Below are 16950 nucleotides of genomic sequence, written 5' to 3'. Positions count from 1 at the left end.
AGCGGTGCTGCTGTATATAAGATGTCTTAAATCTGCTTCATCAACCGTCTTGCTTGCTTTTGAAAGATTAATGACACTGTGTTCCCTGCTTGTGTTCTTCTGTATGGGTCAGGGCAAAGTGGAATCCAATAGATGGATTGCCCCTCTGAGAGGTCACTGTACCTACCACATGTCAAGGCTGGTGGAGTAGTCTGTGGAGCCCAGGAGAACATCTGGAGGTCTGTACCAGAGGGTTACCACCTCGTTAGAGTATGTGTGGCTAGGGACCGACTTGGCTCTGGCAAGACCTGCAAGAGAACAACACTGATATTTAATTCACCAGCAAAAGGAATGTCAAGAAAAGGTAACGCAGAGGACAATGTTATCCCAGGTGATTCTAACTTAACATCTCAGCATTCTGGAAGGAGTTGGTATTGGCATATGAATTATAGGTTTAGCATTTACTGTTACAGTATACAGTTTGAAATACAGTCCTGTCTTTGCTACAAATGTAAAACTAGACTGATCATATCATGAAGATTACCAGATCTGTAAGGACAGCAGATAGACATACAGACAGACAGACAAACACTTTCCTCTGTATTTCCCCAGATTCGGTTACTCACAATAACTTCAATGAGAACACCTTAAACTATCTCTACCACAATTGGATACAGTTTATATATTAATAATGTAAATGTGAGCTAAAGTCAGACTGACCTGTAACCTCTGATTCCGATACTCTCAATCACATGTGCTAAAGAATTTCTTAGCAAAGTTTCAGCGCAGTGTCATGAGCGGTTCTCCAGAATATACTAAAGTATACAGGATACAGTATAAAGGATACAGTAAAGTGTATCCTCATTGCTGGGAATATGCATCCGCAGTGGGGGATAATTAAAGACATGAATGAATTAGCTGACAATAGCTTTAAAACAAATCTTAAAGATGATATTGAAAAAGCACAGCTGGTCTCCTGGGTTAGATTCATGGTCCCCTGTTATGTGACTAAAACTCAAGAGTACACAGTGTGGTTAGACATGCTTACTCTGCTGTAGCAATGACCACTGCATCAAAAATAAATAAAGAAATCCATCTCAGGAAAATGAAACATATCAAGCTCGCTTTCTTTTTTTTTTTTTTTCTAATTTAGTCGTTGCCAAATTCTTTTTTTATTTTCTCCCAATTTGAAATGGCCAATTATTATTTATTTATGCTCGGCTCACCGCTACCACCTCTCTGCTGACTCGGGAGCGACGAAGACGAACACACGCTGTCCCCTGAAGCGTGTGCTGTTGGCCGACCGTTTCTTTACACACTGCAGATTCACTATGCAGCCGCCCAGGAGCTACAGCGTAGATTGACAATGCAACTCCCGGGCAGCTAACAGGCAAGATATGGTTATTATCAGGGCGATAGGTAAAACATTATGGGATGGAAGCTGTTCAAATATTGGCTCCCTGTCTCTATTGTGGGAGGTAGGTATTTTTCGTAACAATAGTATCTTGAGTTAATATGCATATTTGTATAATGCAATCTAAGTTTTAATTAAAGTCTTATATTAATGATATTAGCAATGTCACTAGTGCTACAAACAATAAAGGGCACACTTTATCACTTAAACACGTACAGCTTAACTCTGAGGATTGGACCTATTCTTCAAAAGAATAAAATACTCTGCATTTACATTTTCAAGGAATTGGTTACTAACAGGACCAACAGTTTAAGTCAACTGTAAAAAAAAAAAAAAAAAAAAAAAACTATAAAAGGGAAGTTTATTTTTTATTTGCAACTCCTGTACTCAGTGAAGCTTGCACAGGAAGGCAACAGTCTGGCTGCACTGAACAGTAAGATATGATCACATTTGCTGTCTTTTCTCAAATCCCTTGTGCTTTTTTTTTTTTTTTTTTTTTACCCCGATAATAAATGACCTATTTGGTTTACCTTTGGGCTTCAATTTATATTCACAGATGATGCTATTCACTCAAGGATTCACTTCCCTGGGGAAAGATTCTTTTTAATGGCTTATGAGGTACTACAAAATGTTAAATACAAAAGAGGATGACATATACCATTACTTCAACCAGTACCTCTGAAATAATTGATATATAATGGAAGAATGTCTTAATTATAACATTACTTTTTTATCCCTATGTGAAGGCTAGGTGATTTATGAATCATTCTGGTAATGAACATTTTAAATTATCTACCTTATTCCTTTGAATTTAACACACACTTTTTAAACCATTTTTTCTTCTCAAAAATAGCCTGCATCTTAAATTCGAGTACAGTATAGTGATGCACGTATTAAAACCAGCATCAAAAGAAGTGACTATCCAAGTACACAAATAGCAACGTGACTAACTGCAGAGAAAAGACAAACAAAGACGTCACTGCTCGATCTCGAGTCACCCGTGACATACAGGCAGACATTTTCAAAGAAGCTTCGTTGCTTCCTGAGGAATTCAAAGATACATTTTAAAATTTCAACATTTCTAACAAACAGTACCAGATTGGACATATCGGAAATGCTGATCAGACCACCGTATTTTTTGACATGCCAAGCAATACCACAGTTCACGAATTGGGAGAAAAACTGGTGTGAGTAATCATGACTGGAAATGAGAAGCAGCACATAACTGTAATGCTCTGTGTGGTAGCGTACGGCCGCAAACTGCCTCCATATGTGTAATTGAGGTTGTATCTTTGTAAATGCTGATTTATTTGATGTTTTATTATTTCCTCAAACTGAGGGTGGGAAATTTGGTCTGCGTCTTAAATTTGAGGGCGTTTTAAATTTGAAGGAATACGGTATTTAAAAAAACCTAGTACCACCTGAACCATGCATGGAGGCTGTAAAAAAAATGCAAGTGATGAACAAAAACAGAGCCATAACACAGTCAAACAGTGTTAGTGTCACCATGGGCAGTCAGGATGTCGCTGATCCAAAGAGACAAGTCAGTGTTTAAATCATTCTGGGGGATATGTTACTATTCCTCGATGATCAACACCTCTAATTACTCAATGGATTTTACTCCATAAATGTCAGTACTTCAGAACTGTAAAAACTTTTAAGACTGTTCCTTGTAAAAATCTGTTAAAAGTACTTCTGCAGACTAGCACTTAGAAGCAGCTGTCAACCGAGAATACACCAATATCAAAGTCTAGCATTGACATACGTTTTAACTAAAAACCCTTTCTGAATGTCTTTCATCTTTTATTATTCCCACATAAACCACCTCTGAGTGTTTTAGTTGTGGAGGCCAGTTCAATGCGGGCTGTATAAACTAGCAGGGGAAAACTGTGTACAACAATATTGACAGTTTTAAATATCATGCTGTACACACATATGTCCCAAGTAAACTGCTGTACCACTAAATTGAAGGACACAGGGACCAGTCAGTGAGCTTCTGAGTTTCAAAAAATCTTCTGATTCTGGTGTCTCTACCAAAAAGTTGAAGAGCAAGAGGCTGCTCAAGGAATGTGAAATGCAGTACAGAACTGTAGTTATCAGAACCCTATTTACAAGGCCTCAACCTGTGGCCATGGGTTTGCTGTAAGTAAGGATCTGGGTGATTTTAAGACAGAGGTTATGCTGCTGGGTTCTCCGCGTCAGTTGAGTAATGTGGGGAACTTCAGCTTGAAATTAGAGCGAGTTCCGAAATGAGAAATCTCAGCGTTATTTTTGATCCTTGCCTAACTTTCGAAACTCATGCTCGAAATGTTACAAAGGTGTCTTTTTTCCATCTGCGTAACATAGCCTGCTTAAGACCTGTTCTCCTTCTACCTGATGCAGAGAGACTCATGCATGCCTTTGTCTCCTCCCAACTCGACTATTGTAATGCATTGTTTGCTGGAGCCTCTAAACGTGTTATTAATAGGCTACAATATGTTCAGAACTCGGCTGCTAGAGTCCTAACAAGGTCTAAATCTTTTGTACACAATAAACCTGTCCTGGCATCTCTGCATTGGCTTCCTGTTAAGTTCAGGATTGAGTTTAAATTACTACTGTTAACATATAAGGCCTCGAATGGTCTGGTTCCTAGCTAGATTTCTGATTTGTTAACTGTATATTCTCAGGTGCGAAACCTGAGATCTGTAGATGCCGGGCTCTTAACGGTGCCAAAATCTAGGCTTTGGTCTATGGGAGAGAGGGCCTTCAGTTACTATACACTCAAGCTCTAGAATGCTCGCCCACAGAAAATAAGATTCAAATACTGTTGATATTTTCAAAAAGCAGCTAAAAACACATTTTTTTAAAATGGTATTTTAGTCTGTGTAGGGCTGGCTGTTTGTGTGTTGTATAGTACTGGTGCTGTGTGTCCTCTGTTTCTGGGCTAAACTTGTTGTGTGTCCTTGTTTTAATGTGTAACCTGCTTCGTGTCCATTGTGTGGGGAAATGCTGCTGTGACAATTATTTATTTATTTATTTATTTAATATTAATGTGTATTGTTTTAAACTATAAAGCACTTTGAGATGTGCTGTATGAAATGCGCTGTAAAAAATAAATATTATTATTATTATTATTATTATTATTATTATTATTATTATTATTATTTATTATTATTATTATTATTATTATTTGGCACGTGTACTAATAATTAATACGAATGGCAATTTCTGTGACTAAAAACTTGACCACTATATGATTGACATCCTGGTTAGCCAGCAAAAGCTAGGTTGTAGGGGAAACCATGAAGAAAAACAGCAAATGTGCCATGGGATATTTAGTGAACATCAGTCTTGGCTTCATACATTTAGCAGGTGACATATATCAGGCTATTTTTTCATCTAGTAAGAAAAAAAAATGTAAATTTGGTATTTTGCTCCAAGAATTATTAGGCCATAGGATGGCCGACAATTTGTGGCTGCTGCTTTTTTTTCCAAAAAGGACATAAATAAAGTGTTCTAAATTCACATGTACCCAAATTATGAACCTGCAAGTTTACATCTAGTCCTTCAGAATCTGCATGTTAAAACCAAAGATTTCAGCCACCCTGCCTATGGTTTTCTCGATTACTGACATATTCTAAATCCCAGTGTGATAGAAAGGCCTGTTTTGATTAAGTCCAACCAACCTCTTTCAATAGTTTTAAAGATAGTTAGTGTATTCTTAATTTAAATACTTTTGTGAATCATTTTGAAAAATGAACCTGTTCGGTATAGAGAGTATGGTACCAGTCAAAGCAAAGAGAAGCTCAATCTCATTAAAATACTGGCAAAGGTGAAAAACACTGCAAGTATTTTTTTTCTCTTTATTGTATGTTTAAAAATAAATGCCACAGATTTTCAATGTTTTAAGTTTGCAGGTTGAATGTCATGCACAATCTCCGATAACACCACTTACAGCATATTTAATAATTTGTGCTTTACTAATTGATGTAATATTTATATAGGGCAATGGCGGAGCGACTGTGACTGTATGATAGACTCAATCAGCTCAGCAGGCAAGGTAACCTTCTTGACTGATCTCTGGGTGGTTGTCATGGCTACACAGTGGGGAGTGCATCACCACCTTTTAAGAAAAGGACAGAGCCTGGGAGCTGACATTACATCTGCACTGCTAGTTAAAGTTTGTTTTAAAAGACTATATAAAAAGTAAGAGCTTTAAATGTATCTCTCTGATGCTGGCGCTGTGTGTATAAGAACAGATGTAGCACTGTATGTATATGCTTGAGTGATGCACTCTACAAGAAAACTATAGTGTTCCTCTGAAATAAATGAAACACTGTAGTGTATGAAAGCAGGTTTCTCTTTGCTCTAGTCATTAGAGGGGTAACTACTGTAATGCAGTGCCGTACTTTGTATCACTGCATTACACTTACAAAAAAGTATTATGTTACAGAATATTCAAAGATGAATAATCAACCTCTATCATTTGTGAAACACAACTCATCAACTATGAGGGTCATAAAATAGAACGGAGATGGCAGGAATCTAAATTACATGTTCATTACATCACATGAAAGGGCCACCTGGTTAAATACAGGAAGGCTCAGGCGTTGGCGAGATCATCATATTATTCTAATTTAATTGAAACAAATATAAATAATCCTAGATTATTAATTTTTTTTGCTACCCTAGATAAATTAATTAATCATTCCCCTAATAGTCCTACCCCTGACATTGGCTCATCTCACAGCTGCAGTGACTTCTTACATTTCTTTAAAAATAAAATACTAGACATCAGAAATGAGATTCCACAGACACCTTCTATTAAGAATGACTCCAGCACAATGTTACCAACTACACCTATTAAGGCTACTATGGGAGCTTTTTCTCTGATTACCTTGCAGGAACATGCAGAGCTAGTTCAACATATGACAGCTACTATATGCTCTCTTGATCCTATTCCTACAAACCTATTAAAATATGTTCTTGGTGTTATTAATACCCACATTTTAAACATTAGAAATGGTTCACATTCCTCCGCTATAGTTCCCTCAGCTCGTACGGTCGCTGTGGTAAAGATTATGCTTAAGAAACACAATTTCGACTCTAAAGTCCTGAATAACTATAGGCCAATCTTCAACCTACCATTCTTAGAGAAGGTTCTAGAGAGAGTCATTGCAACTCAGTTACAAACATTTCTAACTCTTAATGGTATTTTCGAGAAGTTTCAGTCTTTTCAGGTTTTCGTGCTGCACGTAGCACCGAGACGGCCCTTGTCAGAGTTGTGAATGATCTGTTGATAAGCTCTGACTGAGGCTTTCCATCAGCATTAATTTATCTAGATCTAAGTGCTGCCTTTGTTACTGTAGATCATTCCATCCTACTAAATCAGCTTGAAAGCACAGTAGGACTGTCTGGCCTTGTCCTATCCTGGTTCAGATCTTATCTTTCTGTTTTAGTTTGCCTCTATTGGGGAGCTAAAGTCAGCATTATCGGAAGTTGTCTGTGATGTTCCACAGGGCTCCATTCTAGGTCCCTTGCTGTTTTCATTATATATGCTACCGTTAGGTGACATTATCCACAGACACGGAGTGAACTTCCATTGCTGTACTGATAATACCCAGCTATATTTGTCCCTAAAGACAGGAATTTCTTCTGCCAGGGTGTTATTAGCAATTTGCCTTACAGACATCAAGCATTGGATGTCACAGAATTTTCTAATGTCGAATTCAGATACAACAGAGGTTATGCTAGTGGGTTCACAGACCCAACTAAAAGGAAACGTGGGATTACATGAGATTGACCCTTGCAGTCTCTCATCAAAACTTAAACTAGAAATTAAGAGTTTGGGGGTCATCTTTGATCCTGGTCGATCATTTGAGACTCATATTAGGGAAGTTTTTATCTTTTTATCATTTAGAAATAGAGCCAAACTTACACCAAGCATTTCTGTATCTGATGCTAAGAGACTAATTCATGCTTTTGTTTCATCTAGAATTGATTATTGTAATGCACTTTTTTCTGGTATCCCAAAAAGTGTGGTATCCCGCTTGCAGCTTGTTCAGAATACCACTGCTAGAATTCTATATAAATAAATAGATAATTTAGCTTAAACCAACAGGTAATAGTTTCTTGACAAAAAAAAACCCATCAAAATAAAACATCTTACTGTACATTGCAAAACTATGGAAGGAAAGTTGAGGAATGTTGAATTGGAATGATGCAAAAATACAATACGATTTACTTTAGGATTTATATTCAGAATAACTACATTAGTAAATCATTGAAATACCTTTGCTTGTAACAACTGACAAAGAAAACAATATACAGTAGAATGTTACTGATACAATGCAATCTACTAATTACAAATCTGGTGTACTTGCATTATACTTTCTACGCTTGGCTGATTTGCGTTCTCCTTTTCACGTCCCTGTCATATTTTAATGAATTATGTTTTCAAAATAAATTAACCACATTTTATTATTAAACAAAAGTTGATTAATCTATCAAAGGCAGACTCTCAAATGAATACCGTTTCTGACGGCCTAACAAAATCAACAGCATTGTAAGCATATCCGTTGAGGCTAAAATATTCAACTGAAAATGGTGCAGTAGTACTTCTAAACAGACATGGACAAAAAAGTAAATAAATAAAAAAAATATTTCCACATACCAAGTAGAAAAACAGCATGAAGATTAACTACTGGAAAAGAGAGAACAAAAAAGCCATTAAGAATCTCCAGCACCCCATAAAGGGGGTTTGAATTAAAAGTACTGAGAAAATGACTTATACTCATGGTCATTTAAGATCCTTGTGATTTTCTGTTACTGGCAAACAGAAGCTAAATGCAGTATAGAACAATAAACATATTCCTTTTTCAGAGCAGATTGATAATAAAGGTAGATTACTTTGCTCAAAAGAACTAGCTTTACATCATTATCAAGGAAGCGTGTGTTTGAATCTCTATTTATGAGCTCACCATGTACTTTTTTGTTCCACAGCTCATAAAGTCATATTAAACCTGAGCACTTATATCAAAGCTGCTCCTTTAAAAGCCCCCAGGAGGAACGTACAAGTAGAAGCACAATGTACAAGTACAAGGACTAGCTTGAGGCATATGTGCTGCGCACAAGGGGAAGGGGTGTACGTGGCAGGGCAGGGTCCTGCCTGTAAATAATATTGTTTTGTGGTGTTTTGGTGGTGGTTGGCAGGGATGGGGTTAATTTCCTATCCCTACCAAAAAACATGTGAGAATGTGGCTGGAGCTAAATTGAATAACTGATGATAATTAGGCTCCAGTCTCATAGTATTTAAGGAGAGAAAAAATTCCTTTGTTCGGAGAGGAGTTTGTGTTGTTATTATTTTGAAAATTTGGTAGTTAAGGCTAATGCCCAGCCTATGATTTTTTTTTAAATTTGGTTTAAACCTTTTGTTTTAGCCCTTGAGACAGTTATTTTCCTCCTGTTTATTATGTGCGGACCTGTTTTGTTTAACCTTTTATTTTTGCTCTGTGTGCACTTGTTTTTTTTTTGTTTGTACAACCATTTTATTTTGTGTTTATTAAAGGTGTTTAAACTGCATTTTTCCTGACTGAGTCTTCCCTCTGTGGCTATCCTGTCCCAATGTAAGACTGCACAGCCATGTATATATTTGTACATTAAAGTGGTTTACTGATCCGCTGTTATGCTGTAGCTCTACTGGGTTTGATAGTGTTTTAGACTCCTGTTACAGAAAACCAAACTTAAAATACAGAAATGGCGGAACTGGTTTTAAAGCATTCTTTAATAATGTATGTATTATATGTGTTTTGAAGCTTTCCTTCACCTTGCCTGGGGTGATTTATGACAATAACTGCTGTTCTCTAATGTCACGCTTTCTTTCATTACATAATACTGAAGCATTCTTATGGCATTCATGGTATTAGTTATGTGTAGTTCATCAATCCTGTTTGTAAAACATTACATAACAAGGTCTTAAATATATACTAAATATAAGCTCTCTTTCATCAGTTAAAGATAATTACAATGTTTTTTTTTATTACTTTGTGTATCAAAAACAAATACATGTTTGTGCATTTCCTGCCAGGCTTGGTCATTCTGGAGAGTATAGTACATTGCAACTTCATTTTTAACAAATCTCGGGAGTTGTTAGACCCCATCTGTTCCTGTGAATTGTCACTTATATCATTCATCCAACATTATCGCAGGCAATCATCTTTTACACTAATCCTGATATCAAATGCACTCGCTAGGCCTACACATCTTCCTCCAACAGTTTTGGTAGCCTGGGTATGGCAGGACTGAAAATAAACACCAAGTAGAAAAACATCAATCTGCAGCAGTGTAGACACTGAGGATAAATTGCTGAGGCGCAGTTAAACCAAAATGGAAGAATTTTAATGAGAAATCATTTCAGACTCAAAAGGGTAGTTTATATAAGGTCTGGTCGTTGATTTTTTTTTTTAGGTTATTATTTATTATAGTGGATCACAGCAGAAGGTTGAAACTGTAAAATTGATTTAACAAAACTGGGCTATAGATATCAATCTGCAGTCCCAAATTACCAGAACTCAAAGAACACTGTGGGGGTTCCAGAATAATAATTCAACTAAACATCTCTGAAGGTTTAAGGTACGTTTTTCAATAGTTATTTCTTTTTCAAATAAATATCCTTGAATCTTTATGTTGTGCCACTATCCTGTAAAGTAATGCTGGAAACTGGCAAACCAGATGTTTCTGACTGCATTTTGCTTTAATCTGTTAAACTCACAATTTTATAAAATATTTTAAACCTTTTAGGTTTATTATGCAATCACGAGAACCCTCTATGTGTTTGTGTCACAAAGATGGCCGGAGTGGGGGACGTCAGACCAGAAACAGGAACCAGGAAATAAACGACAGAGAGGTGGAGTTTGGTGGAGCTGAGCGAATGGTCTCGCTCAGCATTTAATAAATGAACAGACAGTCAGAAAATAAAAGGTTTGTAACAAAAACAGCACACGCCACGTAAGGCCAAAATAAATAGACAAACAAAACGAGTAGAGACTAACAAAACAGGGTGGACGGACGCTACACAAAACAAGTACGGTGCTGGTGCTTCCAGCACTCGTAGCAATTGATATTTATAGTTACGCTTCTCCTCTCTCTCTCCCTCGTTCTACACTCCCGAACACACAACAATCCCATGTGAGTGAAAACGTGCTGCTTTTATGCAGCTGTACCGAGACTCGATTACTAATCAATCATTCAATTGGAGTCGCGGTACAACTGCACGTGAATTAATAAAGTGCAATTCCCCGTACTCTCATATTATTACTTTTTACTTCCATGTGAAGTGCTATGCAATCCTTGTGCCTAAATACAAATATACATTTGAAACACTTGTGTTACACAGACCCGTTTATATCCTGTGTACCAATGACTATACACCAACATTAACATACAACATATAACACAAAATACACACAAGGGCGGGCACTTTGCCACAGTTTGGAGTGGTAAAATATTTTTTTCTGTAAAACCTTTTCTGTTGCCTGTCGAGGCAGGATACTTTTAAGAATAAAACATATATTACAACACGAACAGGTGAAATGTGAACATCACATGCAATCCATGTATGTCATTAATCCATGGTAGATGCCACCTGAGGTAACAGATCTTTAGAATCTTGAAATTTACTTTAAACAGGTCAAGCAATCCAGTCCAAACTATGCTAAAACAAGTCTTTCCTTAAGCACATCCACCTTAGGCTTGGGACACCAAACTGTCACTGAGGTCAGCTACTTAGCAAGTAATGACTGCTGATGAGGAGAATATTGTTTAAGATTATGAACCTCTGAGAACTAACCAACTCATCAATGTTACAATATTTCTCTTGCATAGATCTGTACTTTTCTTTATATATGTTTAAACTACTGAACCTAGATTAACAGCCTGGTTACAGGAATAACACTGAAAATGATCTTTAAACAATAATTGATGAATGGCATTCTGTGCGTGGTATATTAGCAGCTACACACTAACTACAGCTTCACTCAGAAATCTAGGTTATCTGTGTTATATTTCAGCAGGCTGTCAGGGCTCTGTTTCATAATCAGTGCCCAGATCCTTTGTGTCTGGAATAATGTGCCATTCTGCTAATACAATTACTCTATAGCGTTCAACAGAGCTTGATCTCAAAGGAGAGAACCATTCTCTCTGTGATTTCTCTTTATCTATATGTTGGGAAGGGCAAGTAACAAATACATTGAAACTTGAGTGGCAGCCAGTTATTATAAATATGTTCAAGGACAATAAACCTTGATCAATAAAAGTAGCTGGAGCCAAATCCATTCACAGACACAGGCAACAATAGCAACATGCACCACATGTGAGATAAGCAGTTTGTTTTGTTAAGTGTATCCATACCCAAGGCCAGACATTTACTAAAATCTATTCCTGTCAGAAGAGAAGGGTGCAGAACTTTGTTTCCATTACAAATCATATTATTAGTATCATTTACTTAATATATAATCTAACCACAAATAGGCTCTTTTGTGGTTTTCTAACCACTTATCATAAAGGTTTTTTGAGAGCAAACAGAACCCAGGGCATGCACAAAAAACAATACACCTTATAATCTTACAGCTGCCTGTACATACTAACACTGTTAATATAATCTATAGGGCTATAAAACAGTTACTACTGATAATAATAATAATAATAATAATAATAATAATAATAATAATAATAATAATAATAATAATAGAACTTGGCAATTATGTTAATAATTAGAAAATGTATTATTCATTTTATATAACACTGATAAAATTTAAATATAAATGAAACTTTAAATGTGCACTTCCCGTGCTGAATCCTGGAAGAGCAGCAGAATTCAGATCATGCTGTAGTACTGCACTAACATTCGATGCCGTCGACATGTTTGCCAGAAACAGACGGTTCGGTGCTTTTTTACTGATTTCTTTCCCTCTGACATTTAGGCTCCGAATAGAGTTTTTTTCTCTTTGAAGGCTTCAGCCAAACATATCTGCTTCTGTTTGCTCATTACTACCACTAAATAAACGTTTCTATAAACTTAACATGTCTGTTTCGCTTCAAACAATCGCACAAGGTACATGAAGATGAAATTTTGCAAATCAAAGGTACGCACAGTGCGTAAGGCAGTGGGAGCTAATGAGGCCAGGTAATATCCATGTTAAAAGGATAAGACTTGTATTTATATAATCTAGACTAAAAAACAGTATATTACTCATAATTTCTTTTTTAGAAGCTATGAAACACACAATACAAACCAGACACTATTATCAATCAAATTGCCTCTGGGTTTCTGTGAAATGATCAAGTCCTGCACCATGGTTCTCCAATTCAGAGGCAGCCAACATCATCTGAAATTATTCTCTCCACAGCGTTTTAACATTTATAAGCTACAGAGCCACTAATTCAAAGATTTACACACAATTAGTTGAAATAATTCCAATTATTCTGTAAGCCTTTTTTTTTCCTTTAGCCAAGGAAACAGAGCACCTGGTACACATCTCAAGGGGGTTATAGAATCTGCAGTAAAGAGCCTTGAAGTCATATCCAAGTGTACACTGTGCCAACGACTATTATTTACTATTTAATACATGACAAAGGTGGTTCTAAACTGGAGGCAAGCAACGCGATGCGAGCGACTGGAGAGGATTTTGTATCTACATTAAAGGAGAATGTTTTTAATCCAGAAACTTTCATGTGTATACAGTACTTCTCATATATTTTAATGACAGCTAGTACAAACATGGATATTGATAGGCACAGTGCTCCTGCAAAACTTCTCTTGCATCACTTACCACACATACTAGTAATAATGCCATTGTATGAATTTAATGAAGAACCGTACAGCACACTTCCTGAATCCATTTCTCGTCTTCCATCGCGTTTACTGATATTACTGACATTGCTTCTGATTGGTCCATTTCACTTTAGACCATTCTGATTGGTCCATTTCACTCTAGTCGCCCGCGATGTACGGGATAAACAGAACATAGTTCTAGTCCTGTGGAGTCATTTGCTTCACCCAGACTGGCCGCTTGCGTCGCTCCCATGCATACCAGTCACTTTAAATTACTCACTTGCATCGCTCATGTTGCTCACCTCCAGTGTAGAACCGCCTTAAACGTGTCAAATATGAAATTAGCCTTAGATGTTGTATTCAGTACAGCAGTACCAGCAGCTGTAGGCAAGTACGAGGGACAACAGTACTGAAGAGGCTGAGCATGGAGTACTACACATCTGTTTCCAGAAGCACTATACCTTCATGCACAATTTAAAAACAAAAAAAGGGTTCCTTACCGAAGTCTGCAAGCTTCAATTCTCCTGTGTCGCTGATCAACAGGTTCTGAGGTTTCAGGTCCCTGTGTAGAATGTACCGCTGGTGGGTGTAGGACAATCCTCGGAGCAACTGAAATAAAAATAACTGAAAAAAAAAGAGAAAAAGAGAAGGAACAAGTTATTATATTCAAATATGATGAAGACATTGAGAGAAACGGTCCTGGAATTCAACAATTCTAACCCAATGGAATATTCCATCTGTTAATGTTAATGATTCAAGAATAATGTTGTCTATGAAGGCAGCATTGTTTAATACATATACTTTTAATAAAGTGAACACTGATGCAGGAATTTCAAGTGAATGTGGAAATGTAGCCACTGGAGGTAACTTTGTAAGACTAGAGAACTGTTTAGAATTCTGTTTAGAATTACAATTACTGATTTTCCAATATTTTTGGAAAAAGACGGTCACAACAGAGGCCTGCAGCATTCCCTTTGGGTGTTTTGGCAACCGCTGAATCCCATTCCTGTGTAAAGTGACTGTTATTTTAACTTCTTTCCTAGAATTCACTGGGATTCCTTGCTTTTACAGTCTAAATCCAGGTTGCAGCTTAATAGGCAGAGCTGGGATATACACAGTACAGCCAGTTCAGGATGCCTCTTTGACCAATATGTTGCAATTTAATGGATGTATTCTATTGAACTAAAATCGTAACTGTACTTACAATTATAACTAAAACTTTAATCCTGTTTTAATAAATTTAATTGAGTAATCAACTGGAGGCTGGGTTTATTGTCACCACTGCAAACACAATTGTTTCAGTCATTGTCATGGGATATAAACAGCACCAAGGAAGTGGGTCTATTAAATAACAGCTATTTAAAAATGTATACAGGAATAGTTTAGAGGACATACCTATCGTTTGAGCATATTAAAAGTATAATACATTACATTTATAAATACACAATCTAACATGCCTACTAAAATGCAAAATGTTTAAGGTACTGGGGCCTCTTGTCGGTTAGTGGCATCCTAGCATAAATTATGTTTGACATTCTGTTAACATATTCATAAAGCAATTAATGAATCAAGAGAGTCATGTTCCCCCTCAAGACCGTTATAAATCCAGTTAAGTTCTCGCCAATATTTTCCAGCACATTTAACAACATCCCTCCAAAAAAAGATGAGGCATCTGGTAAGAGACTGACTTTCCCCCAAATATAATAACTGAATTAAAGTTGTCCATCTGGCTTTAGAGATCAGAGGAGCGCTTCCAGACAGATGCATATCTCCACTAATCAAAGGACAAACAGCACAGAGAAAGAGAAATGTTTGAAAACTTTCCATCACAGTGGGTGCTGAGGGTATGAGGGAATCAATAATTGCCAGTGGCATGCAGGAATATGTTCAGACTTTTTAAGCCATGTGTGGCAGGGCTTTGGCCTGCCCCTGTAAAATATAGTTTTGTTTAATTATAAATATGGTTTGGTGGAATTTGGTTTGATTTTTTGTTTTTTAATAAAAATGTGTTTCACTTGTATAAAATTGTCATGTGTTGGATATGGCAGGGCTGGGAGGTTAAACATCCCTCCCTGCCTAATTGAAAGGAATGTGCAGCAGGTGGCCAGGTGTCAATTGAACAGCTGACAAACAATTAAGCCTGGTTACCTGCCTTAAAAAAAGGACCAGCCCTTGGTTCTTCTTCGTTTGTTCCATTGCTGGTACCCTAGTGGCAGCCACCAACCACTGCAACTCCTTGTAAATAATAAAACCTGGATGGCTGAGTGCCGTATGCAACTCAAGCTCTGTGTCTCTCGTCTCTCAGCAGATACCCACACAGTAACAGTGCACCCCTGTTAAACTATGGATTCAGGATAGGATACTGAAATATGAAAAATTAACTTTACCAACAGAAACCTCAGCATGGACGTACCTTTAAAAAGTTAAATTAGACGTTGATGAATGATACAGCATTGTTGACTTGACATGGCTCAGTTCCACTAGCAATGAGTATATTTAATTAGCATTTTCATGTTTGTTTAACATTTTCAAATTTGTGAAAAAATCAAATTTTCCATTTCATATTATTCACGAACTTATTTGTCTTCATAGTAGATATCTGCTTCAACAATCATTGAAATTGTTTAACAAGATGTCTTTAGCTACAAATGGAAAATAGCAGTCTGCTCATGGTCTGGAACTCTGCTATGACCACATCTGGCAGCAGACCCATTTCCAGTCTTAGAAGGAGGCACACCCTCTGTAACAAAACCAAATGACTTTCATACTTAATTTAGGGCATTGACAAACAGGACTGTGGAAATAACTTCTTCAACAAAGAGTTTTTATCTTTAAAAATGAATACCATAAGTAGCTAATTATACAATACTGTTAATTTTAAATACATCTATTACAAGAGCTTTGACAGAAGTGTGCACTGTGCTTGCTCTCCAGTATCTTCTCAGGACAACATGTAACAAAATGGAGCCCTGCTCATATCTCAGAACCTGATACCACTTTTGCATTTCTATGTGATTTGTATCAGCTTTGCGTATGTGGCCGCTTGCAGAGAGTTTATAAGCAGTAGGGACATTAAAATACAGATTCTGCAGTTTTGGTAGTACTTGAACAAACACATCCATGGAGTTCCTGGGTCTCGGATATCACCTGTGACTGACACATTATTATTTTGCTACCAGCTTGGTAACCACAGTTGTTAAAGTACAGTATATATGTAATGGATATCACAGCTTTTGATGACAGTTTGAGATTTATTTAACATTTAAAATGTATACATGCACACTAGGAAAACCTCATTAAATTGATGTAACCGCCAGCTTATTTTTCAAGAGGGACCCAAGAAACAAAGTAAACATCGATTTCGACATACATTTCTCATTAAGTGATTACATACTATATTTTCATTTATCCAGGGAAGCTGCATTTCCTATGTAAAGTAGTAACTAATTCCAGAATTCAGCAGGTCTGTACCAGCTTTATCACTGGTATTGCTTAGTTTTTAAAGTTATTAAAGGTATGGTTCCCAATTATCTTAATACTTTGGTCAAAACACTCAATACTGGCTATAGTTTGCGATCTCATGAGTCTGGCAGTTTGGTAGTCCCAAGGATACTGACACAAATAGGAGAATTGGCTTTTTCTTATCGACTCCCAAAAACCTGGAACACTTTTTCACATGGTTTAAGAATGGAGTTTGATAACCTCTCATTTTTTTGGTTAAAAAAAGCGTATTAGGGATTTGCTGAAA

At 36.8% G+C, this 16950-nt stretch overlaps 1 protein-coding gene across 3 annotated transcripts in view; it reads right to left on the bottom strand.

Annotated features, from left to right (window-relative positions):
- The window catches only part of LOC121315014 (cyclin-dependent kinase 14), a 233186-nt gene that overhangs the window by 139840 nt on the left and 76396 nt on the right, over positions 1-16950 (bottom strand). For all 3 annotated transcript variants that reach the window (XM_041248850.1, XM_041248848.1, XM_041248847.1), the window contains 2 exons: positions 13703-13826; positions 167-287 (listed from right to left, as the gene is read on the bottom strand). In XM_041248850.1, coding sequence (XP_041104784.1) covers positions 167-287; positions 13703-13826 — 245 coding nt within the window. The remainder of the gene's footprint in view (positions 1-166; positions 288-13702; positions 13827-16950) is intronic.

Source organism: Polyodon spathula, chromosome 4, assembly GCF_017654505.1.
Source record: "Polyodon spathula isolate WHYD16114869_AA chromosome 4, ASM1765450v1, whole genome shotgun sequence".
NCBI classification, from domain to species: Eukaryota; Metazoa; Chordata; class Actinopteri; order Acipenseriformes; family Polyodontidae; genus Polyodon; species Polyodon spathula.
Note: the sequence above shows the minus strand (reverse complement) of the source record. Positions and strands in the feature narration are given on the sequence as shown.